This window comes from Passer montanus, unplaced genomic scaffold (assembly GCF_014805655.1).
Source record: "Passer montanus isolate IOZ18808 unplaced genomic scaffold, ASM1480565v1 scaffold39, whole genome shotgun sequence".
NCBI lineage: Eukaryota > Metazoa > Chordata > Aves > Passeriformes > Passeridae > Passer > Passer montanus.
Window position 1 is genome coordinate 5,814,763 of NW_024368707.1, and position 23,015 is coordinate 5,837,777.

The 23,015-nt window shown below is 36.8% G+C and overlaps 1 protein-coding gene across 9 annotated transcripts in view; it reads left to right on the forward strand.

Annotated features, from left to right (window-relative positions):
• The window catches only part of STXBP5L (syntaxin binding protein 5 like), a 189,269-nt gene that overhangs the window by 140,031 nt on the left and 26,223 nt on the right, over window positions 1-23,015 (forward strand). For 2 of the 9 annotated variants that reach the window (XM_039717758.1, XM_039717753.1), the window contains exons 19-20: window positions 151-222; window positions 7,330-7,395. In XM_039717758.1, coding sequence (XP_039573692.1) covers window positions 151-222; window positions 7,330-7,395 — 138 coding nt within the window. Of the gene's footprint in view, window positions 1-150; window positions 223-7,329; window positions 7,402-14,946; window positions 14,998-23,015 lie in introns of all 9 variants that reach the window. The other 7 variants (XM_039717757.1, XM_039717759.1, XM_039717751.1 and 4 more) reach the window with 6 other exon arrangements.

Sequence of the window (23,015 nt, forward strand, 5' to 3'; positions counted from 1 at the left end):
TCTCCCAATTGGAAGGTAAGCATCTGCTGAAATTTCTTCACCTTGGCTGTTCTAGATGCTGGTTATGATATCACTTCCTTTCACTTTAGACTGTTTTTTCTCTCTTTCCTCTGCCTGCTGCTGATGCTGGTGTACTGGCATGTTCCAAAGACAACTTTTGCATGCGTGGCCTGTCTAACTTTTATCCAGATTTAACGAAACGGATCCGTACTTCCTATCAGAGTAAGTTCTATAAAGGTTAGGCAAAAAGCTTTATCATGATTGGACTATGCCTGACTTTTAAGTAAACCCATGTGTTTGTGCTTTGTAATGTGTTTTTTAAACACATTCAGCATGCATGCAAATTTACTACATTTTGTGATGTCAACCATGCTTATTTTTGACAAATACCTTTATTATACAGAAATTCTTTTCTTTAAAAAGAAAGTCAAAGAGAAAACCTCAGTGTTATATGGGACAGATTGGGCCTTAGAAGTTATTTTTCAACAATGTTATGTTCTTGGTGACAGTATCTTTCTTTAGTTTTATATTTGTTTCCATGTACATTTACTAATATGAAGCATTTCTTGTTTTGCAATGGCACTGTCTGTAGTTACCAACTAATTCTTCCCTTTTTTCAGAAGAACAATGTGGCTTAAAAGAGTACCCATTGGATTGGATGCTGTGAAATTTAAAATTTTAATCCTGGTGTGGTACTTAAATATTTGGCTTTGGGAAACCATCCCGTGCCTCTGTTCTTTGATGGGGAATGTAAAGTGGGCATAAAAATACACACATCAAAGAGGGCTATGAAAATTCATGTTTTTAATATCTTTAAATTTTGAGTTATACTGATATGAAATTTAAATATTAGTATTCATCACTGCAGAATACAGTGAACAAAGCTATAATTAATTTTGCAAAAATGACTGTTCAACAGATGAGCCATACGTATCCTAATTAACTGCAGTGCTTATATGTAATTAGGTCTCTAGGATGCCTTTTTTAAAGTACTTTTCACAGAACAACAGGATAGGCAATTTTATATTAAATATTCAGTATAGGCCAGATAAAAGAGTGGCAGTTGTTTTATCATCTCTCATAAATATAAAGTTATGTAGCTGTTGAAATACATTTGTACACTTGCACGACACATTCTGTTCCATCCCTCTAGGCTGATTTCTATGACTTTATTTCATAATAGTTTGTAAAAGGTGGGCAGTTTAGTTAAAAGACTAGTCCAGTTACAAATTCAGCGGTCTATAAAAAGGTTTGGTGTATGCTATCTTAAAGTCTATTAGTCTGATCTTGCTAATATCAAGTCTGTAACAGAGAACCTGAGTGACAGACAGCAGTCAAATGTTTGGGATTTTTTTTTCCCCCTCCTCTGAAAAATTAATAAATTCTAAGGGCAAAAATTACCAGTGTCTTCGTTCCAAATTACAAACATAGACCACTGAGTTTTTCATAGCTGAAAATGTATTATCTTGTTTCTGTCTTCATCTCCGTAGTCAGAAAAGTCTGCAAAATCTTCCTGTGAAGTATTAGTCTGAATTTTAGGCAAGATCATTAACAGCTTAATTTCTTTCCTAAAATGGTTTGTTTCTTGCTTTTGTGATTTGATATTTATACAGGAGTATATATTGTATGATCTGAAAGATGCACCAAGCAGTAAGATCAAGAACAGGACTAGAATCTGTCACACACTGAAATATCTTGCAAAGTCATTCTCAAGTTGTGCTTTGTTATATCTCTTATCTGAGAGATTAATTTTAAGAGGGGTATTAAGAGGGAATTTTGAATTTTGCTTACAAGTTTATCTTCTCTCGTAAGGGATGATGATGGGAAAAGTAAATTATTTTTGGGAATTGTGCACTTGAAGCCAATATTGTTATGACAAAAGCAGGAGCAGTCCTGTGATAACAGAAGCATTAGGTCTAAACTTTTAAGGGATATATCAATGAAAATGGAAGTTAATTGGAAGATATATGAGTAACTGATTCAATTAAATAATGAAGGAGGAAGATAATTTTATGTGGATCTGTATGAGAAAATGAGACTTGTAGGTATTGAAGCCAAAGAAGAGATTATCGATGAGCAAAATACTTAGATTTTTGTTGGTCATTTTAGAGGTGATTTGCAGGAAGAGACAATGTAATTTAGTGTCCAGCCTAATTATGAGGTTAAAGTGTGACATTCAAAGATGTAACCAATATTATGGATTAGAGTATAAGAGAAGATAGTCATACTGATAGCTCTGTTCATGTAGGAAAGAGGAAACTTCAGCACAAAAAAAACATTGAGTTCATCTTGGCCCTGTTAAGTTCATATTTGGACACTCCTGAGTAGATTTTAGAAAGACAGGATTACTACTCTAACTTGGATAGAAGAAATCCAAGTTAAAGATGAGCATTTATGAATCACTAGAGATATATATAAATAAAATTATTGCCATATTTATACAAAAGAATCTCTTCAAATACTGGGTCAGAGAAAGAAAGTGTTGATATTTCAGACTGAGATGTCCTGCAACTGAATAGGGAAAGGGAAAGAAAAAAGAATGAGCATGTAAGAGGAAAGAAGTAATATGTTGGAGAAGAGGCTTGCCAGAGGAAAGACATAATTGACAATGTCAATGACATCCAATATGCAAAGCACTGGGGTGGAATCAGTGTTCTGAATTTTAGCCAATAAAGGTATAGATAGCTTGATACTGGCTACATATGTAAACTCAAATGCACCCAGAGTGGACTTGGAGCATTAAGGCAGCACATTCTCAAGTTTGGGAGGCGAATGTGGGAAAGGGAAGCAAGGTGGGAAGAAATGTAACCAGTTCTAGGTATACACAATGGAAGAGACTGGAACGTAATTGTCTGATCAGAGAAGTAATTTGAGGAAAAGAAGAAGCTAAGATGAGCATAAGTGCAGAGCTGGGGATAACTTTCAGGTGTTGATGGCTGGTTCCATTTGCTGTAACATCTACAGCCACCTCCCTTTGTAGCAAAATTATATGACAAGCTAAATAAAATAAACTCTCTGTACTGTACTGCAGAATTTTGAGGTTGCTTGATTGTCATTTGGTTGGTTTTCTTCAATTGAAATCAAGTTGTACATGTTATTACCTGATTTTTGGTAACATACACTCAAATATTAAAACAAGTAATTTATTGCATCTAGAGGGATAATGTCTGCAGCAGAATATAAAAATACCAAAATGATGCAAAAGGAATTTGCATCTCTTACTAGAAATTCATACCATCTGTTGGTAGAACAAGAAAATAGTCTTTATGAAGCATCCAAAGTGTTGTCAAATCCAAAGGATGTTGATACATTGCAAAATAATTTTCATAATGACGACTTTTCAGTGAGAAGTTCTTGTTCCTCCCTCAGGCCAGTCCCTTGAGAGGGGGTGAGCAGAAGTATGGTTGGTCTGACAGGAGGAGTGCAGAGCTGGGGATAACTTTCAGGTGTTGATGGCTGGTTCCATTTGCTGTAACATCTACAGCCACCTCCCTTTGTAGCAAAATTATATGACAAGCTAAATAAAATAAACTCTCTGTACTGTACTGCAGAATTTTGAGGTTGCTTGATTGTCGTTTGGTTGGTTTTCTTCTTCAATTGAAATCAAGTTGTACATATTATTACCTGATTTTGGGTAACATACACTCAAATATTAAAACAAGTAATTTATTGCATCTAGAGGGATAATGTCTGCAGCAGAATATAAAAATACCAAAATGATGCAAAAGGAATTTGCATCTCTTACTAGAAATTCATACCATCTGTTGGTAGAACAAGAAAATAGTCTTTATGAAGCATCCAAAGTGTTGTCAAATCCAAAGGATGTTGATACATTGCAAAATAATTTTCATAATGACGACTTTTCAGTGAGAAGTTCTTGTTCCTCCCTCAGGCCAGTCCCTTGAGAGGGGGTGAGCAGAAGTATGGTTGGTCTGACAGGAGGACAGAGAAAACTGTGTGCTGTGAGTCATTGTGTGTCAGTAATTGGCACTTCAGTTCACACCTAAGAAGCTAATATAGGTTGAGTTTAAGTCAATAGCTATATTCTGAGCTAACTAATTTCCAAAGAATGCATGCATAGATATATATAGGTATATAAACATAAAGAAAACATGGTATGATAATTCAGTGTGAAGATGAGGGATTAAGATACCACCGAGATTACTTATTTTATTGGCTTGTGAATATTTATGACAATTTATTTATAATTCATTTATTTATAAGAAAAGATGTGATGGCTTTAGGTGCTTTAGAGTAAATGATCAGTCTGAATCATTCAAACATACAGAAAGAAATTTCAAATTTCAAACAAAATTTTAAATTATGGGTTCATTGAAGTGGTTACCTCATATTAGTTTTGATCCTTGAATAAAAAGGAAATTAAAATCACACTAAACTTAGAAAAGTCTCCATAGGACAAGTCTTTAAAACTGTTTAATGCCTTATGTGAGATATATACCTCTTGCACTATTTACACATGTTTATGATTTGCTCAAACCAAAGTCAATTTCTTTATAGTGTCCATAGGTATATCTTCTCTCAGGTGGTTGTTCACATTGCCTGTCTTGGGGTGTTGCCTTTATTTTTACTGCTATATTCCTCTTGCTCTAGGTGGGCTTAAAATTTGCTGGGGGTGGTTTTGGGGGCTAAAAATAGCTAAAATATCTTGGGGCACAACCTGCCTATAGAATTCAAACTGGAAAGTGAAACTAGCTTTTAGTTGAATTTCAGTAGCTGTTGTAGTCAGACATTTGAGGGGAGCTGAGGTTCATGGAAATATTTATACATGGTTAATTATTGAAAATATTTAGTTTCATTTCCTTAAAAAGTAAATGAGAGTAAAAAATGAGCAGTAGTACAAGGAAAAGCTTGAGAGCTCACTTTCTTATCTCAAAGGGAAACATTTAGTGGAATTAAAGGTAACACAAAAAAATTGACGAATATGTGTTTATCCTTTTCAGTGAATGATGATTGAGCAATTCATTGCCTTACAACGTCTTCAGAATTCAGAATTTAGCAAGATTAAAAGAGACTTTGGATAAATGAGAGTGTAATGAGCAGAACTCATTATAATATTTCAAAGCAATAAAGATTTATGGCAGGAGAAAATCTGCAAGTGGAAGTGCTTAAGCAAATCTAAGTGAGATTTAGCCAATGCTCTTGTGCAGGGCACATGGTACCACTTACATTTCACATGGGGATATGTGAAATGTAAGTGGATATGCATTTCTTCTTTTAAAGGCATCTGTAGGTGGTCATGGCTAGGGGTGACAGTGGCTTGACAGCCAGTCAAGGTTCATAGAGAAGTTCACGTGTTCAATATTCTTAAATAGCATAACATGAAATGTGTCTTCAATGTTTTATGTTGCAAATTGTGCCAAACGTGCAGAAGTCATGGTCTTCTTATTGTGGTTGCTCATTTACAAGCAAATTCTGACCTGGGGTTTGATATTGTATCCAACACCAGTGCTAAATATAGAGTGTTTAGAACATCTTGGACAAGGTGTTAAAACTTATGTATCTCAAATAATGCATTTACAAAATAAACAGTGTAAGTTTTATTTATCCAAAGCCTCTGATGCTATGCAAAATTGCTGCCACCACTCCTTGCAGACTGTTCTGCAGAAAAAAAATCAATTCTGTCCCAAATCTCTAGGTACCTACAGAAATCTTGGGTTCAAGTGGAAGTAAGATCTGCTGTACTAGAGAGGCTTCCCAAATTATTACAGTTTCTGAATATTCTCATAACATCAAAAATGACTGAACTTGCAATTGATTGAAATACAAATTTTTTTCTCACCGATTCTTAGTGAAATGAAAGAAAGATTCAGGTACATTTTTCAAAATAAAAAATCTTTGGTTTTCAACAATAATGTCTAGTTTGGCAGATCTTCTCTTTTAATTCAGGAGCAAGTGTGTTGTTAATACTGTTTTAACAGACTAAGTCAATACCGCTGGTTTTCCAAAGGGCTCTCACCATTATTCTTGCACTCCTGCATCTTCATTTATGGTAGGAGCTTTATTTGTTCTGTTGGCTGGGGCTCTGGATCTTCTCCAGTTCTTATAGCAGTTCAAAAATATAATGTAATAAAGTTGTCAGTACCTACATTAGGATTCCACTGGTTTTAATGCTAAGAAAGCAGGACTGGTGACTGAGTGGCAGAATTTTCCAAAACAGGAGTGTATATGAATTTTAGTAGTGAGGGTCTCTGGTCTGAGGGTCCAGAAGCAATTAAAATTATAACATGTGTTCTTACAGAAGCCATGGTGCCTGTTTAAAGCATACTGAAAGGTTCTTGTAGGATGTTTGATTCTCAGGATGCAGCACAAGCAGCGTGTGTGTAAATCCAATATCAGTATGACAGTAATGTACCCCTGACCGTGGGCTCTGACCTGAGTGCTGCAGGTCCACCTCGCTGGCGTGTGAATGTCTGGGCAGGGCTGCCTGTCAGCCCCAGGTAGCCAGTAGTATGGAGTGCCAGAGCTCCTGTAACAAGGATGAGCCACAGGGCATTACAGATACCTAGAAAGAGTCCATTTGAATAGGTGTGACCATGCCCAGTTAGCCCTTGGTGAGAGACAGAGTGAGCTCAGACTTTCCCTCCCCACCATGCAAAAGGTGTATTTGAACTTGGAGCATTCAACCAGTGCCAAAGATGGATCTTAGTTTGCTCACAGAAACAAGCTCGAGTTTATGCAGTACAGACTAGGATTGCTTTCCTTGGTGCTGTCTTCCATGTAGGTGGAGTTCCTGACAAATATATATATATATATACCATGTATAAAGTATTTTGTCAGAAAATTCAGTGTCACACTCAGCCAGCATTATCAATGCTTCTGTGTCCTTTAAAATGACCTATCTTGTGTGAATTCATGAAAATTCTAATATTGCACAGTAGCAGTAATCTTACTTTTTTTTCTTCCCCTCTTTTAAGATTTCCTCCCTGCATTATGCAGCAGTTGAAAGCACAGAGTTGATTCCACATCAAATTGACAGGGATGAATGAGTTTGAGTCATATCACAGACTTTTAAATTTTAAACTATACTTACTTGTTTTCTTTTGTTAGGTACAGTCACTCTTTTCAATCCCGAGGCATTCGGAAAACAAATCTGAGTTAACAAGAGGTGTGATTTTTTTTTTTTAAACCAAGCCTAAATTGCTGCAGTGACAGCCTGATAACTGCACTTATCTGAAGTAGATTATTTCCCTCTCATTTCACACCATTCCTTTCTCCAAATTGACTTTAAAGTGCAGAATATCATCAACCAAGAAAGTTGAAGCATGCCCTGTTAGATTGTAACTTAACTCTTTAACTCCATTTTTTCAGGCCTGACTGAACTCAGTGACAGTCCAGTTTCCCTGGAGCTTGAGCGTTGCAAGTCTCCCACTTCAGGTAAAGGTGATTGGCTTCTCTTCCTGCAGTCTGTATAAGCCATTCATGTCATGCATCACTGTGTTTCATTAATCCCTAAGAAGTGAAGTCTTTCCAAAGAGAAGAAATTACTGGAGAAGCACTTTTTACATAGAACAGTAAAATCCTAAGTCTGTTTCCTTAAGGAAAACTTAAATGTATGTGGTGCATCTGAGGTGAACAGTGTGAAAACATTTGAAGTAAGAGGATCATGCAGGTATATTCCTATAACGTCCTATAAGAAGCTTGTTTCTCTGTTTTCTTAAAAGACTTTCTAAGTTTTTTTTACAGTAGGGATTCCTTGTAATTCTATATGTATATATTATGCCTACATGTATATGGAGAAATTATTTGAAAACAGCAGTATGGAGATGGTAAATTTTAGCAATTAGAAACCTAGTGCCTGATTTACCTAATTTGCAATGAAAGCAGAACCTCAGATAAAAATATTTGCTTATGAGCCAGGGCAGGGAAATCTTGGCCACACAAAAATTCATAAATGTCTCCCATTTTACCCATAGTCCTTCAGAAGGTGGAATTCATCCATTCCTAGAGATCTTTTCAGCTAGTGCCTAGTCTACATTGATCTCTTTCATGTGAGTTCACTGAGTTAAAGATGGTTGCTAAGAGCTGTTTTCCAGTAGCTGGCTTTTAAATGTTATGGAAAATAAGGAGGTGTAGCTGTGATACATTTGTTTTGCTTGTGGTATGCATATCACACTTCTTTTCCTTGTAGTTTGGTAAGTACTGATAGATATTTTCCCCCCTAAGTTATGGTAACAAATACTCACAAGTATGCTATTCAAATTCTCTGTTACTGTTTCACATATTTTATGTCATAATAACAGGATACATTAATCTTGAATGAAAGCTACTAATTAGTAATTATAAAAAGCTTAAACTAATAAAAATGTTTCCCTGACATAGTAAGAGCTAAAACAAAACAGCTGTTTTGAAATAAGTATTTCCTTGTACTATTTGCAACCCAAAATCTGTAGATATGGAGATATCCAAGGGAAATGGGCTATAATAATATCGGTATAAAACTAGGAGCTCAAACCCTTGAGCAGGGCCTTAGAAACTCATGATATAGGCTTTAAAATAAAACATTGGATAGCACAGTTATAATTAGATTATTCATTGTGTGAATGAATAATCTAATTATAGATTGTGTGGCTCACTGGGATTCAACTTTTCACTTTTCTCTTCAGAAATGAGCTAAAACCTTTCCTTTTCACTGAAACCTAAGAGATGACTGACTTGGTAACCATATGTGCATATTCTTAGTTTTATAATGATGAGTGTCTCCTATAACACTTTACTTTTTCTGCAGTTAACTTCAATTTTTCATTCTGCTAGTGCTCAAAAATAGCTTTCTTAGATAAATCTGATATAATTTGCTCTGAAATTTATTCTGCTTCTTTCTGTTTTGGAGATATTCAGCAGGGAAAACATGGCATATTTATGGGTGTTTCCTATTTTAGCACTTTCATGTTGTTTTCCAAGCTATATTTATATTTTTTTTAATGTGAAATCAGGTGCAGTTTTGTAGGAAGTAACTATTATTAGAACTGCTTTTTAAAACAAGAAGTTTCTTTTACTGTGACTGATATGAATTATTTTTATTTAATTATTGCAAAATTTAATTAATTGCTTCTGCAAAAATCTTGCTTCTGCATACCTGCTGTGAAATGGGGCAGAATCCAACCTAGTCACTTGGATTAAGTGACCTCGAAACTGCGCCCTCCAAAACTTGGGAGAGGAACTAATCTCGTGCTTAACCAGCACAGCCTCACACCCACACCAGCCTTCTCACTGACTAATGTTTCTTGCTCATAGAGCACAGCTACATACTTATGGATCTGTCAGGCAGGATCCTTCCACTTCCAGCCTTGCCTTTATCTGTTTGAAGTCCATGGCACACGAGCTCTGCAATGGGAGTGTGCTGTGTTCCATAAGAGCCCCAGGATCTTTGGGTTTGTAAAACCACTGAGGGTTTTCCTGTGCTGAAAACAGAGCCAGACTTGCTCCTTCAGAAATTTAGCAAAACCAGAAAGTACACTTGAACTGCTCTGTGAAGTGGTTCAAGCTGCTGCCCAGTGGAGGAGGGCCTGCTGGGTATGACTACATGAGGCTGCAAAGACAGACAGAACTGAGTTTGATTTGTAGCAGTTCATTCTGTTTGCCAGGGCACATCAACATCAGTTCTTCACCCAGCAGGGAAGCTCATGCCGAGTGCTGGGTGCTGGCCCTGAGAATACATACACAAAGTGCAAACTGCTGGAGGGCACGAGTCTAGATGGCAAACACTGCACACGTGATGGATGGCACAGTGGGGAGCATCTTCATCCTTATCTCCATCAGAAGGGCAATGATTGGAGGAACAGCATTGCTGTGCTCACGTGTGTATTTTGAGACTCCCAAGACAGTGCCTAGGAAGAATCCCCAGGGCACACTAATTGCCAGTGTAGACATGAGTAGTTCTACATCTGAGAGAGCCATTAGCAGCTTAGTCAGATTTCCATTCCAGTCAGGCCATAAGAACAGCATTGGTAAAGGCTTCTTGGAGAACTTGAAAAATCTCCTGCCTCCTCATCTCGGTCTGATGTTGAACATTGCTTAGACTGCCTGAACTGTCTCTGTTTCCATGAAAAATTGATTATGCCTTTAACATTCTAGTGCTGGCAGTGTTTTAACCTATGCCTGGATTTCTGCAGAGACAGCCTAGGTCAACTCAGTAATTTGGCTGCGTTGTTTTTCTTCTCCCTGCTCAGAAGCAGAATTAGGCATTTGTGTGTTCTATCATTGATACGAGTGATGGAGCACTGAGCAAGAGACTTGGGGCTGAAGAGTACTCCTTATTTCACATGCAGGGCTAGTACATAATTCAGTACAAATCCTACTTCTTCATTAAATAATATTTAACTTGGTTCACAAGACTGTCTTCTCAGATGTTCTTCCTGTGCTACTTACTAAAACATGACTTTGCAGATTATATAATTGAAAAATCAGATTCCCGTTCTGAACATCATTCAGAATAGAACATAAAATTAAACCATTTGATTAAAAGATTTCTGAAATGCAAATGCACAGTGCCACACAGAGGTTAGCAGCAAATGAAGAAATAGCAACCTTGCTTTTTAAGAGTGGTAGGCAGAAGAGAGGAATAATCTTCCTTAACCACTGGTATCTTGTTTAATTAAACTAGTATTTAAATACTATCGTGATGCATTTACAATACTATAAACGAAAAGAAGAAGTTAGTAAAGCCATTTGAATGATTCTGCTTATTTTTTAATAGCTGAGAGGTGGGAATTTCCACTGTAAATGTATTCTGGATATAGTAATATGCATGGAATAACACTGGTAAAAATTGTGGAACAAAAGAACTTTAAAACCCCCCAAACTCTTACCTGTCTAAAGCATGTTTTATGAATGTAGAAATGCAGCAAGGCATGCCATATCATGGTATTTGGTGGCTTAAAATCAAAAGCCTCAGAACATCCTATTCTCACTCCTGAATGCCTTGTTGTTTCAAACTGCATTTTCATTTATTTTTTGGGATTTGGGGGTCAAAAGGGCTCTGTACTACTTTCATTCTGCAGTGGCACACAAGAGTTCAGTGGCTCTAAAGCACTCATCATGTAAGTGGTGCTGTATCAAATGCTTGAGTTAATTACTGTGTAATGTATTACAGAACAGTACCCATTCCAGTAAATTTTGTCTTTATTTTTATCATCTCATTAGGTGAACTTATTTGGGGTCTCTTAGGAATATAATGTGTAATATATAATTATGTATGTCCATTACTGTTTTAAACATTGATATGGAGCTTGATATTGAAGTGTATTAATGGGAATACACTGTGAGTACAGGAAAATGCAACTTTGGATAGGTCATTTGTTGTGTGAGATGTGATTGGACACTTTAGACTTCTTTCAAAGACCAGAAGGCAAGAATTTCTTCAGTCTGTGTATAGGAGAATGTTATCAAGTGTTTTTTCTAAAATGAAAAAGGATTTGTGTTTTTTCTTAAGAAGCATCTTCGTACTGGGGGCTTGCATCCAAAATGCTTTTAAGATTTTGAAGCTTAGAGAAGGCTGTGCAAAGATTCCCATGACTAATTCCCATGAGCTTTGAGATAGGTCCCTAATGGCAAGACCATAAATTTTTATACATACTATGATTTACAAGTGCTGTTATCCTTATTCATTTCACTGGCTAAATCTGCTGGGATCAGGCCTTTGCTGTGCCTAACTCCCACTTTCCTATGTGAAGTGTTTTTTAAAATAGCTTTCTTTCAAGAAGAATATTATTAAGTTTCTTAACAATCTTTCTTAACTTGTGAGTGACTTCAGAGTAGCTGAAGAGATTTGACTCCATTTGAAAATTGTATTCTCCTGGAAAACAAGCTAGAAAGTAAATGCTTCACAACATTTTATGTGTCTGTAAAACATGGAATGTAGTTTATTTTGAAACTTAGTTACTGATAACACGCAAAACCATTTCTGCCTATCCATGGTAAATTAAAAAGAATGTTAACTAGTTAGCGGACAATAATTGGTGATTAGCTTCAGCAGTGTGGAATCAAGGTGCATTTTATCACTACATCCCATAAGCAAGGGAGTTTCTGAACAGGTGAATTCATGCTTAAGTTCTTGAGAAGGGACTTGTGTGTAGGGCTTAGCAAGGAACACGGAGCAGTGTGATCTGGGGACCTGGGTTTGGGCCCTTGTGCAGCCCCTGGTGTGGCTCAGGGTTCAAGGGGGCTTTAGCAGTAACTGGGACTGATGTTTCTGAGTGTTAGCCAGGCAGAAGCTCCTTAGTAGAAAAAAATCCTGTATGAAGTCACCTTCATTTTGAATAATATGAAAATCTGTGACCACAGTGCTGCTGTAACAGCTGAGGGAAACTCAGCATTGAGTGCCAGAGCTGGGAGAGCACATTTGTTTGTTGGTTGTGCCTTGGTGTTTTCCTTGAAAGACTGAGAGGAACCATATGGCTACGGAGCAGGATGTTGTCAGGTCAGGAGACCTGCGTGCTCAGTTTAGCTGGCTGCTAGACTGTACCTAGGAACTCTTCCTCTTCCCACAGTTGAATAATTTGACTCTTAACACTTGAAGATCTTTTGGGTAGGGGCTGTCTTGCCTTTATGCTATAGCATCACAATTTCTGCTGGCTGCCTCCAGCACAAATATAAGCAAATTATGACAGCAGACAACTCTGCTGGCCTCTCAAACTTTATACTCCATTCTCAAATAAAACTGGATTTCAAAAGTTCTCTGTCAGCAAGATAGGCTTGTGTGCATGATCCTTCTTCATGACAAATGTAGAGACAGTAAAACATGCATGATTTAGGTAGTAAAAACAGGATACATAAACTGATCAGAATGTGGATGTTATTAATAGTTAAAAGTTAGTTTAAAAAATTAATATAGACAGCTTTAATCACAGTAAAGCATGAAAACAGCCAGCTTTTTCCTGTTGTTTTTACCCTCAGATATGGGGTTTATTGTCAGTGATCTGTGCTGTGTCCTAGTGCATCAATGTCCAGCTGTGTGACTGCCATGTGAAGGGTGTGCAATTGTCACATGGCAGCTCCCAAACCAAGCCTGTGTAGACCCCTTCAGAGGAATCAGAAAGTCCAAACTTTGCACAGAAACAGCTGGGAGCTATTGGTTTCAGGCATGTGTCACCATTTGGGGCACAGCTGTGGCGTGCAACACGAGACACATAATTCCTGCTGTACACAAACACCTGTAACCTAGAAATAGAAGAGGTTAGGCTACCAATTTTCAAAGCTCAAAGCTGCATGATGACAGCACTAATTTAGCTACTCTAAGTTCTAATCTGTTAGTGAAGTGTCCTACAGTTTTTCTTATGAATTGCTTATCCTTTTTCAGAGGGCTGGTAAGGCCAGATGTTGCCCTTCCTCTAAAAGGAGATTATATCACAAGTGATGCTTCTTTATAGCAGAGCACTGATTTTCTGCAGCAGTAGCCACCCATTCACAGTCTGAAAGAGAATTTGACAGCTGCTCAGATAAATGGAATGGGTTTTTAAAGGCTGTTCTGAAAATCAAACTGCCCTTTGTGTGAGTGCCTAAAATGGACATTGGTGCCTAACACTTGGTATCCAAATTAGAGAATTTTTATGTAGTAGTGTTAGGGGTGTGTTTTTTTTCATGTCAGGCTGATCTGGAGAGACCTCTTCACCATGTTCTGATTTAAAGTTATGGCTGCAGATGGGTTACTGGGAGGGCTGTGCTGGTTCTACTGATAGCAAAATATTGCTCAAGAGATTCATGGGTTCCCCTACTCATCCCTGAAGAGAAAAAGCAAAACATCTAACATAGGTGCTGGCTGATATTTAATTCTGCCACATTGCAGGCTTTGCAAAAGGATACAACAGAAATTTTTTATTGTAGGGATTTTGTGACTTAAAAGAGTGAGTGTCTGTTCTGGGCATCCTTCTGACCTAAAAGCTTACTAAATACAAATTACAAAGAATTTTTTCCTTATATTCATATGTTCCTGTCACTGTGGTACTTATCACATGGGACTTTCTTTAGAAGTATAATAATAGTAATATAATAATTATTTGACAAATATTTGATTGTTCCCTTCTAGTAACAGACAGCATGGGTAAGGGGTAAAAGCCAGAAAACCATGTGAAAAAAATAATGAATACAAAATGAAGTAACCAAATTGGAAATCAAGTCATCTGAATAATTAATAAAAGATTTCTTGAGGCATTCTTCTGATAAATTTAATGCCATTTTGACTGCTACAAGACATGCTTTATTTCAGTTCTTTGGTGTTCATTGTTTGAAAATGTGCTCGTGTGTGAGGAAATGAAAACATTTTTGAACAGAAGCAAATTACCGGTTTCTTGCATAATTGGAACACAACAAATAATTAAACCTTCACTAAATTGAGTGCAAATTTTGATGGCTAGATAACACCACATTATGTCCTGAAGCTGCTGTATTTCGTTTCTGTGCAATCTGTCTTCCTTTCCATAATATTACAACAGTATGTTCTGTGCCCATAACTTCTACAATATGCCCTCTCTTTTTCAAATGCTATCTTGAGGTATGATGTCATCAGAGCTCATAATTTCATTGCACCCTCTTATTAAATTGGTTTGCAGGTGTTTAAATATTTGTGATATGCTGCATAGCCAGCATTTGCAATATTTGCCTTAATCTCATTTGTGGTTTCTTTTTTTATCATTCCTGTCACCACAAGATAAGATATTACAGCACGCAGCCAAAGCTGTGTAAAACATCATTCACTCCTTGACAACTGGGATAATTTTTTTTCCAGTGCTTCTTTGTTCAATTGCATTTATTTTGCTGAATGGTGTAAAAGAAAATATTTAAACCATTATTCTGCCTTTATATGCTGATTAAAAGAAAAGTGCTACACATTTGCAACATGGTTTTAACCAGAAGATGGCATGTTGTTTTCCCTCGCTCCTTTTTCTTTCTTACTTATTAACAACTGCCTTTCTCCTTTTTCTGTTGTTTCAGTTAAAGGATCAAGAAAGTTAAGTCTGCCAACAGATCTTAAGACTGATCTTGGTACGGTAGGCGAAAGCCAACAGCTTTAAACTTCCTTACATTCATTGGCAAAACATTTTACCAACTGATTCATGAGATAACACAATAACCTCAGAGGCTTTGTCTGAAAAGGCTTTCTAAAAACCACCTATTAACCCATACAGTTCTGTTGGCAGCTCTCAGCATTTTGCTTGTTCAATATTCATTTATTTCATGTAGACCTATATTGCCAGTCGTTACACACTGTGTGTGTGTAATACTTTATTCTGAAAAAACTCCAGAAGTTTTTCCCAGCTGGTTGTTGGTGAACTCTGCCTGTAAAACCCAATGCATGCGCTGGTCTATTTTCTTTATTTGGTGTACGAGTTGTGCCAAAATAGTGGTAAGACTATGGAACATCTGTATTTGATGGTGTCCTTGAATGTCTGAGAAGTCAGATTGGAAATCAGTCATTTGTCTCAGTCCTCTCCTTGAGACTTACCTCAGCTAGCTGTTAAATACATAGTTTGCTGTAATCTTTTTTCTCAATTCTGCTTTAATATTTCAGTGGAGGAGCATAATGAGAGCACAGATTTCACCTCCAAAAAGCTAAAATGAAAATTTCTATATCTTGAATAACCTAAAACTGCTGGGAGCAGATCGTGCAACAAACACCATATCCACATAAAGGGTATTGCTCCTGCTATTTGGATTAGAATATGGGGTTCACACAAAAAATTCTTATAAATGTTCTTTAAATATTCTCAGTCTCAAGGAATTCTTTCTAGTTTTGCTCTCTTGGGAAGTTTCCCTTGTAAGATGGCTGAAAAAGCCTCATTACTTAGTGTCCTTTTAGAGACAAAAACTAAAGTTGGATCATGTCCTTGGATAAGACAGCTGAATTTAATTTCTGTCACTGGAAATCATGTGCACTTGTTAACCAAGGTAGCACTTGCTCCACAAGGCAAAAGTCAGGGGTATAAATATGTCTTTCACCTTATAAATGACTGAGAAACTTGGAAAACTGTCAATTTATCCTGGTAAAGATTAAGTAAGCAAATGTTGAAAAATTGCTGTAAAATTTAATCCAAATTGTGCAGGCTTCAGAGTACAAAGTGATTCAGTTGAAATAAGTTTGAGAAAGTAGGAATGGAGGAGTACACCCAAACAAAATTTGGAGTGGAAAATCGTAATGTTCCTAATACTCCAAAAAGATGAAAGATATAGGCACCTATAAACATGTAAAATTAATATTTATCACTAAAATAATGGGCAGCTATTAAGAGGGAAGGTGAATACTTAGAGTATCAAAATAGCCATAGGATAGGACTTAAGACTAAGCCATATTCTACAGATCAACTTATTTTTGTTAGTATTATTAAAAATACATTGTCTTGAAGGACACATAGCATTAAATAACTGTAAATCCTGAAGCATAAGACAAGCAAAATATAAACTTAATGGAAAAAAGACTGTATTTAGAGGATCTTGAAAAAGTAAGACGTATACCAATGTGATTAGAATTGGTGAGAGCTTTATTGTGTAATATAAAATGTTATAAATCAGAGAAAAAGCTACCTTATCATCAGCCTTCCTGTAATCATGCTGGGAGCGGGACATTGTAAGTTTTTCCTGGAATATATTGACAAATTGCAGGCAGATTTATATTTTAACTGCCCCAAGCAAACACCAGAAATTTCCCAGAAAACCCCAAGGACAGGGGAGCAGGGTAAAAAGCTCCAAAAATTAAACAAATTCAACCTGAAAGAGTTGGAAGAATGATGATCCATTTTAAACGTATGACATATGTAAGGAACTTAGAAGATTAGTGGAATGCATAATGAATAATCCTGCCTGTAGTTTTGATTTCAGAGTAATCATGTTTCTACCATTCCTTTATTTGCTTGTATTCATTATTTTTAATTATATAGAACAAGCTAAGTATAAACTAAAATAAGCCTAAGAAGTTCAATGTCGTGCAGAAAATAGTGGAATGCCACTGGTTCCAAAAGGTTCATAAGGACTGAAAGGAGTGATCAAATTGTCACTAAAGCATCCTGTTTTTTGTTGTTAGTGCTGCAGCAATCAGGTATCCTGTGCTCAGATTACCCAGAAGCTAAGGATGAAGCACGTGCAAGAAGCATTGAGTGTATAAGCTGGCAGATACTCATGGATAATCGACAGCAGAGAGAGCTTTAGAAAAGGAAAAGAAAAAGGACTGAAAACCCCCCCAAACTTTTGGCTCTCATTCATGACTGTCTTAGAAGGAAAAAATATTCCTGTTAATTATTCTAGCCATTAAAACTACTGAATTATAGATTACTTAGTTTACAACAGGCTGGGAAGAGCCTCTCTTTCTCAGTATAAGGAGCTACACTTAAATGAGAGTTCCTAGAAAAGGTGATGGCCGTGTTTCAGTTACTTCTACTCCAAAACATCCTGGCCACACTGCCAGAGCTCTTGGAGATTATTTATCCACTTTTTGGCTGTTGCCTGAGATTCTCCCCATAGTCTGAATATTCAGGGGCTAACAATAGTTTTTGGCCCACACTTCTTGTAAAGATATTCAGGTCACCGCTTTGAGATGGTAAAATATTGTCCATGCATCCCATTGGCTCTGGCTCGTAGCTTTTTAGAGAGTGCTGATACATCTCCCACTCTCAGCAGCGGCTGCAGCTAATTGGGACATACATTAGCATTTGGCAGCTTACAGTTCTGCTCCCTTCTTATGATCTGCCTCGTGGAATGTCCTTGCTTTCACTTTGCTTTGAATTGTAAATAGTAGAGGTTAAGTAGAAGTTAAATCTATTTCAGGTGGAGGTGTTGCCTGTACTGGAAATTGTCTGGGGAGTAGTTTGCTATCATTTAGGGGAATAATGTGTGATCTGATGACTCAGGGTGTTCTTGTTAAACTTCAGCAGGATTTTCATGACCTAAAGGTACTTTGGGACTCCACTTTGACCTTTATATGAGTGAGGAAGTTGATCTCAGCTTCTTTTTATTTTGATGTGGTGATTATTATCTCTCCTTGCTGAAGCACTTGTCACCTGTGGATGTTGTATCTCCACGTGGAAATGAGTGATGTGGCACATGAAGGGATACACTGAAACTCGTTGATAGTTTTAGCTACTGCAGGTCACAGCAACCCAATGTTTATTTGAGTTGACCAGAAGGAAGACGTGGCAATGCTGCTGCATAGGCTGTACAGCTTCTCTATTACCCTTCAGAGGCAGCTCTGAATGATAGTATCTTTATTTTTAAACCAAATAATGTTTCCCAAGGTCTTCTGAACAGATCATCTTCATTTCCTTGCAGTGTTTCACAGAGATGAATTATGGGGATAATCTTAATTTTACTGAATCAAGTGGAGAGTCTGAGATATATCCAGACACATAGAACTGCTTCGGTACAAGAGCTTTCTAATGTTGCTTCACCAGCCACTTCAAACATCACCTTGTATTTTTCTTTTAGAAAATATTTCTGCTTATTTCACTACAAGCTTTTAAAGGTTCCAGTTGATCACAGACAGCCAGACAGAAGCCATAGCTAAAGATGGGGGAGAGTCAGTAACTGCTGATTTATCTAGAATTACTGTGAACAGATGGTTTGACTGTAAGGAATTATGCCATCACCTAGACTTTATTAGTGAAAGAATAAAAGGAAATGCAAATATAAGTAGACTTTTTTTTTCTTTTTGCTAAGCTGTGATCTTCAAAATTGTAATATATTTTCCTATGCTTTCTGCAAATACTTAAAAGCAGTGAATGAGTTCTTTGCCAAGTCAAGTTAATGTCTTCCATTTTATACTGCAGTGAAAATCTAGAAGAATTACCAAATAAGCTCATTTTTTTTCCAGGGGTTTGAAAAACGTATTCCAATGCAGAAGCCCAAAAACTTTAATTCTGAAAGTTGGGTTCATAAAAGATAATTGCAAGGATCAGATTAAGGACCTGGGGTTATGGGTTTGTAATTCATTTTGTCCATTTTGGATGAGATTTGTGGAATCTGTCTGATTCATGTATATGGTAATAGAGTTATAATATGAAAACATCCACCATTTTATGCCTTTGTATTTCATTGACAGGGAAGCATCAGTTCTTGGATGCTCCCAAGCCTATAAAACAGTACCTGAATAAATGAAACCTCATTTCCATTTTAAGAATGAGCAGCAGGGTTATAGCAATTCTTGGTTTAATTTTTCAAAGTATTTACAGCAGACATTAGACACTCACACCATTTTGAAGCTTTTAACCTGTTTTTGCTTACTAGTGCATTGGACGCTGGTAGATTTTAGATGGAGCATTCTGTATTGATTTATCTGGACCCATAGTTCTGTTTACAAGGCTAAAGAACATTTCAGAAATTTTGAAACTATATGAGTTGCTTTCCTCCTTGGTACGACTTTGTAGAAAAGGCAACCCAGACATCCAGCTGTATAAAGGATTTTCTTTAAATGCTTGGCAATATACATTGGAAATTAGTTATATTTTTGCATGATAAGGATTTTAGGGACTGTCCAGTGTATGTCTCCTTCCAGAAGGGTAGAGCAACTTTCTGTCTCCTTCTCAGTCTGAAAGTACCATCTGAACTGAGGAATCATCTCAACTCTGCTTCTAGGTAGAATCACAGCATAACCAAGTTTGGGGGGGACCTTTAGGCCCCCCAGGTCTAGGTTGTCTAGACCCTCATCCTGCTCAAAGCAGGTCAGGCTACACCAGGTAGGTCAGGACAGTGTCCAGTCAAGTCTCACAGCACTTGATCTGCAGTGTGGCAAATGCCAGATACAGGGGAAGGATTTCAGCCCTCAGACAGCTGGTTATGCTCTTGCTGAGTCTGTGGAGGATGAGCTTTGCATTTTCTGCTTCAACTTTGATCACTCTGAAGGTGCAAAACATCATGAAGTGGACTAAAGTCTTTCACTTTTGCAGAAATAGTTTTAAAACTTTAGTCTTTCAGCTATTTCACATCTTGAGGCTTGGATTTTGATATTTGATATTGAGGACCCTACTAGACAAAAGTCTCTTAATCTTCTGAAGGTCAGGTGTATGACAGCACCAGTTTCTTCCTTCCTTAAGTAGGAGAATGTTTATAGTCAGACATTTTTAAAAGAGAACCTATATATCTCATGGATATATTAGCACTTTACCAGTCCAAATGACCAGAATTTTAAAAAAGCAACAAGATAATTCAGTTACTATAGCAGAATACACATGTACTCTGTGATTATATTTCACAGCAGAAAGGGGCTGTGTTCTAACTTCTAATGTTTCCAGATGAGAAAAAAAAAATACAACAAGCTGATCTACTTGGGAATTTTACAAGCAAGTAGTTAAAAGGAAAGGTAAGTGCCTTAAACTATACAAAAATACCCTGACTAAAATGATGATAAGTAATACAGTTAAATTTCATCACAAAGGAAAGGCAGTGAAGTTTGGTAGCTGGAAAAACAAAACAAGCAGTAAAGATCATCATACACTCAGGAGTTGGTAACAACAAAATTATATGCAACTGGTTAGGCTGCAGAGTAACAGGTACTCACTGTTCCCAAGTTCTTTGGTTTTACATAAAGAAGAATTCCCTACTGAGGACTTCAAAGGTAAGTCATTTTCCACTCCTTTCAAGCACTGCAAACACATGCAGGGTATTCTTCCATTCTGGGGTCTCTGTTCACCTCTCAGGTTGTAACATTTTTCGTTTTTAAAACCAGAGAATGAATGCCAGTTTTTTCCATGGTGAAAATGCAGGTGCAATGCCTCACTAAGGGGTGCTCAGGACAAGTTGTTGATCTCCAGGTGGTCTTGTCTGCTTGCATGTCCCAGTGTTGTCTTCTGTGCAGCCCAGGATTTATCATGTTTCATGCTTATGTTTCAGAATTCAGTCAAGTTTTTTGTCTTATATTTTCCTGTTTATTGCACAAAGCATAGCAACCATTTATGTTGGATTATTCTGTGGGGGAACACTGAGTGCTGTGTACTTTTTGAGACAGTTCAGTGTGATCACCAGAAATACAGCAGATGAATCTGAGGAGCAGACTTAGATCCAAGTAGTCCAAAATTTTCCCACTATTCTGTGGGAGCAAAGGTAGATTTCTTTTTTTTTTTTTTTTTAGGTTTGCACTGCAAAGTTTTGATTTTTCAGATAAGATAATGTAGAGGTGATGTTATGACATACAATAATGTATTCTCAATATTTTTTCATTTGGAGATTGTTTATTTTTTTTATTTTCATTTCATTTTTTTATAATTTCAGGCAAAAAATAGTAGTTTTAAAAGATAATCTCTCAGTGATCTGACAATGTACCTAATGTTTTCAGCCACTTCACAGTAATTCGGTTCTCTGACAAATATATCTGTTCATCCTGATTTCAAAAAGCATAGTGGATTTAGAACCAAGTATGTGATAGGATTTTGTTACCATAGGCAGAATGCCATTACATTATACAGACAGTAGGCAGAATGTTACAATGACAACATATTATAGTGTTAGAGTGGACCTAGATATTCTACCAATATGTCATTAGGGCAACTCTTCCTTCCTCTTCAAACTGATGAAGACATGATGTTAAAAATGTACATTTTTGTTGGCAGTGTCTCTGCATTAACCTCTTCTGCCAGGGCTTTCACCTTCTCTCCTGCCTGGCTGACAGAACTGCACCAAGGGAAATTTGTGTTTCTGACTTTTTAAGGAAATTTCTTTTTAATAAATTCCTCAAAATTCTTATATGTTATGGTATCAGTCTGTGTTCTCACTAATGAATATTCACAAAATCATATTGATTATTTACAGACCAACCTGAGACAGCTCTTGGGGCCATTTGTACAGTTTTAAGATTGCATTTTTTTCTTAATTCAAATGTGTATCTCTTTGATGTGTAAAAATAAAGGCCAGTCACCATAATAGTCATTACTCAAAATCTAATTTATTGGTAATACACAAAAAATCCTCCAGTGGAAACAGATGGAGTTTTCTTCACTTTAACAGTAAAGATTGTATTCTCCAACAGCTGTTGAGAAGATTCTCTGAGACTTATTTTTCAGTTTCTTTCTGCTCCATATTAAAGCATTTCTCTGGTTCTCTTCTGGTTCTCATCTTCTCTTTTATTGATTACTTCCTTACAACTTAAAATGATATTATAATGCTTGTAATTATGGATATTCTTTTTTTTTTTTTTGTCTCAGCATCTCTCAAATCATTAGTAAAAAGGTTTTCAACTAGTTTTTCTGTTTGGATTTATCCCTTTGTTAGAACTGAAATAATTGGTTGCTCATATTCTTCCCTGATTTTTTGTGTCGAGTGTAAAAAATTGCTAAGCACTAACTGCAAGTGAGTGCTTCTTTCTTACTGACATTTTTATTACATTTGGCTTTAACAAGTGTTCATCTTTTTACTGGTAAATTGTTGATCTCTTCTGCTTTTTTGCAGAGGTCACCAAGTTGTTCAAAAGTTCTGTTTGTAATCGGGCAGGTTGTGTAGGATATACATGTTACTGTGTATAAACTAAAATCTGCATGTGTAAATCAAATATTCTCCCTGTGCAACATGCCTCAAAAAAATCTGGCTGAATTTGAGGCTGCCCTGCAGGTTTGCTGCTGTCATGTTGCAAATCGCATCTCTCAGCAGTTTCATGAGGTTCACAGAAACTGATGTTGCTTCTCCAGTTCCTCTTGATCTCATCATCCCACCGGTATTTTGTGTGGCACTCTTGCCTTACATCCAGCTCAGTTCTCTTTCTTTTTTAAAGCAGTTTGTGGGGTGCACAGGGCACTGAATGGTGCTAGTGTTTGGTAGCAGGGACAGATAAAGCATTTTTAATTCATATGGGTAAGCAATTTTAATTCCATGGGCCCAGCAAAGGCATGCAACCATGAACTTCACTGTAGAAGCAGCACATGGAGAATGTTACAGAATTTTATGTCATGAACTGTTATATATTTTGATACATCATATATGCATACCATGATTTACTGCTTTATTAAACCATTACAGTTAAATTAGTATAAATGGACTAAAGGGCTAATTCCCTATGATTACTTCCAAAGGCTTGCATGAGCCCTAAATTT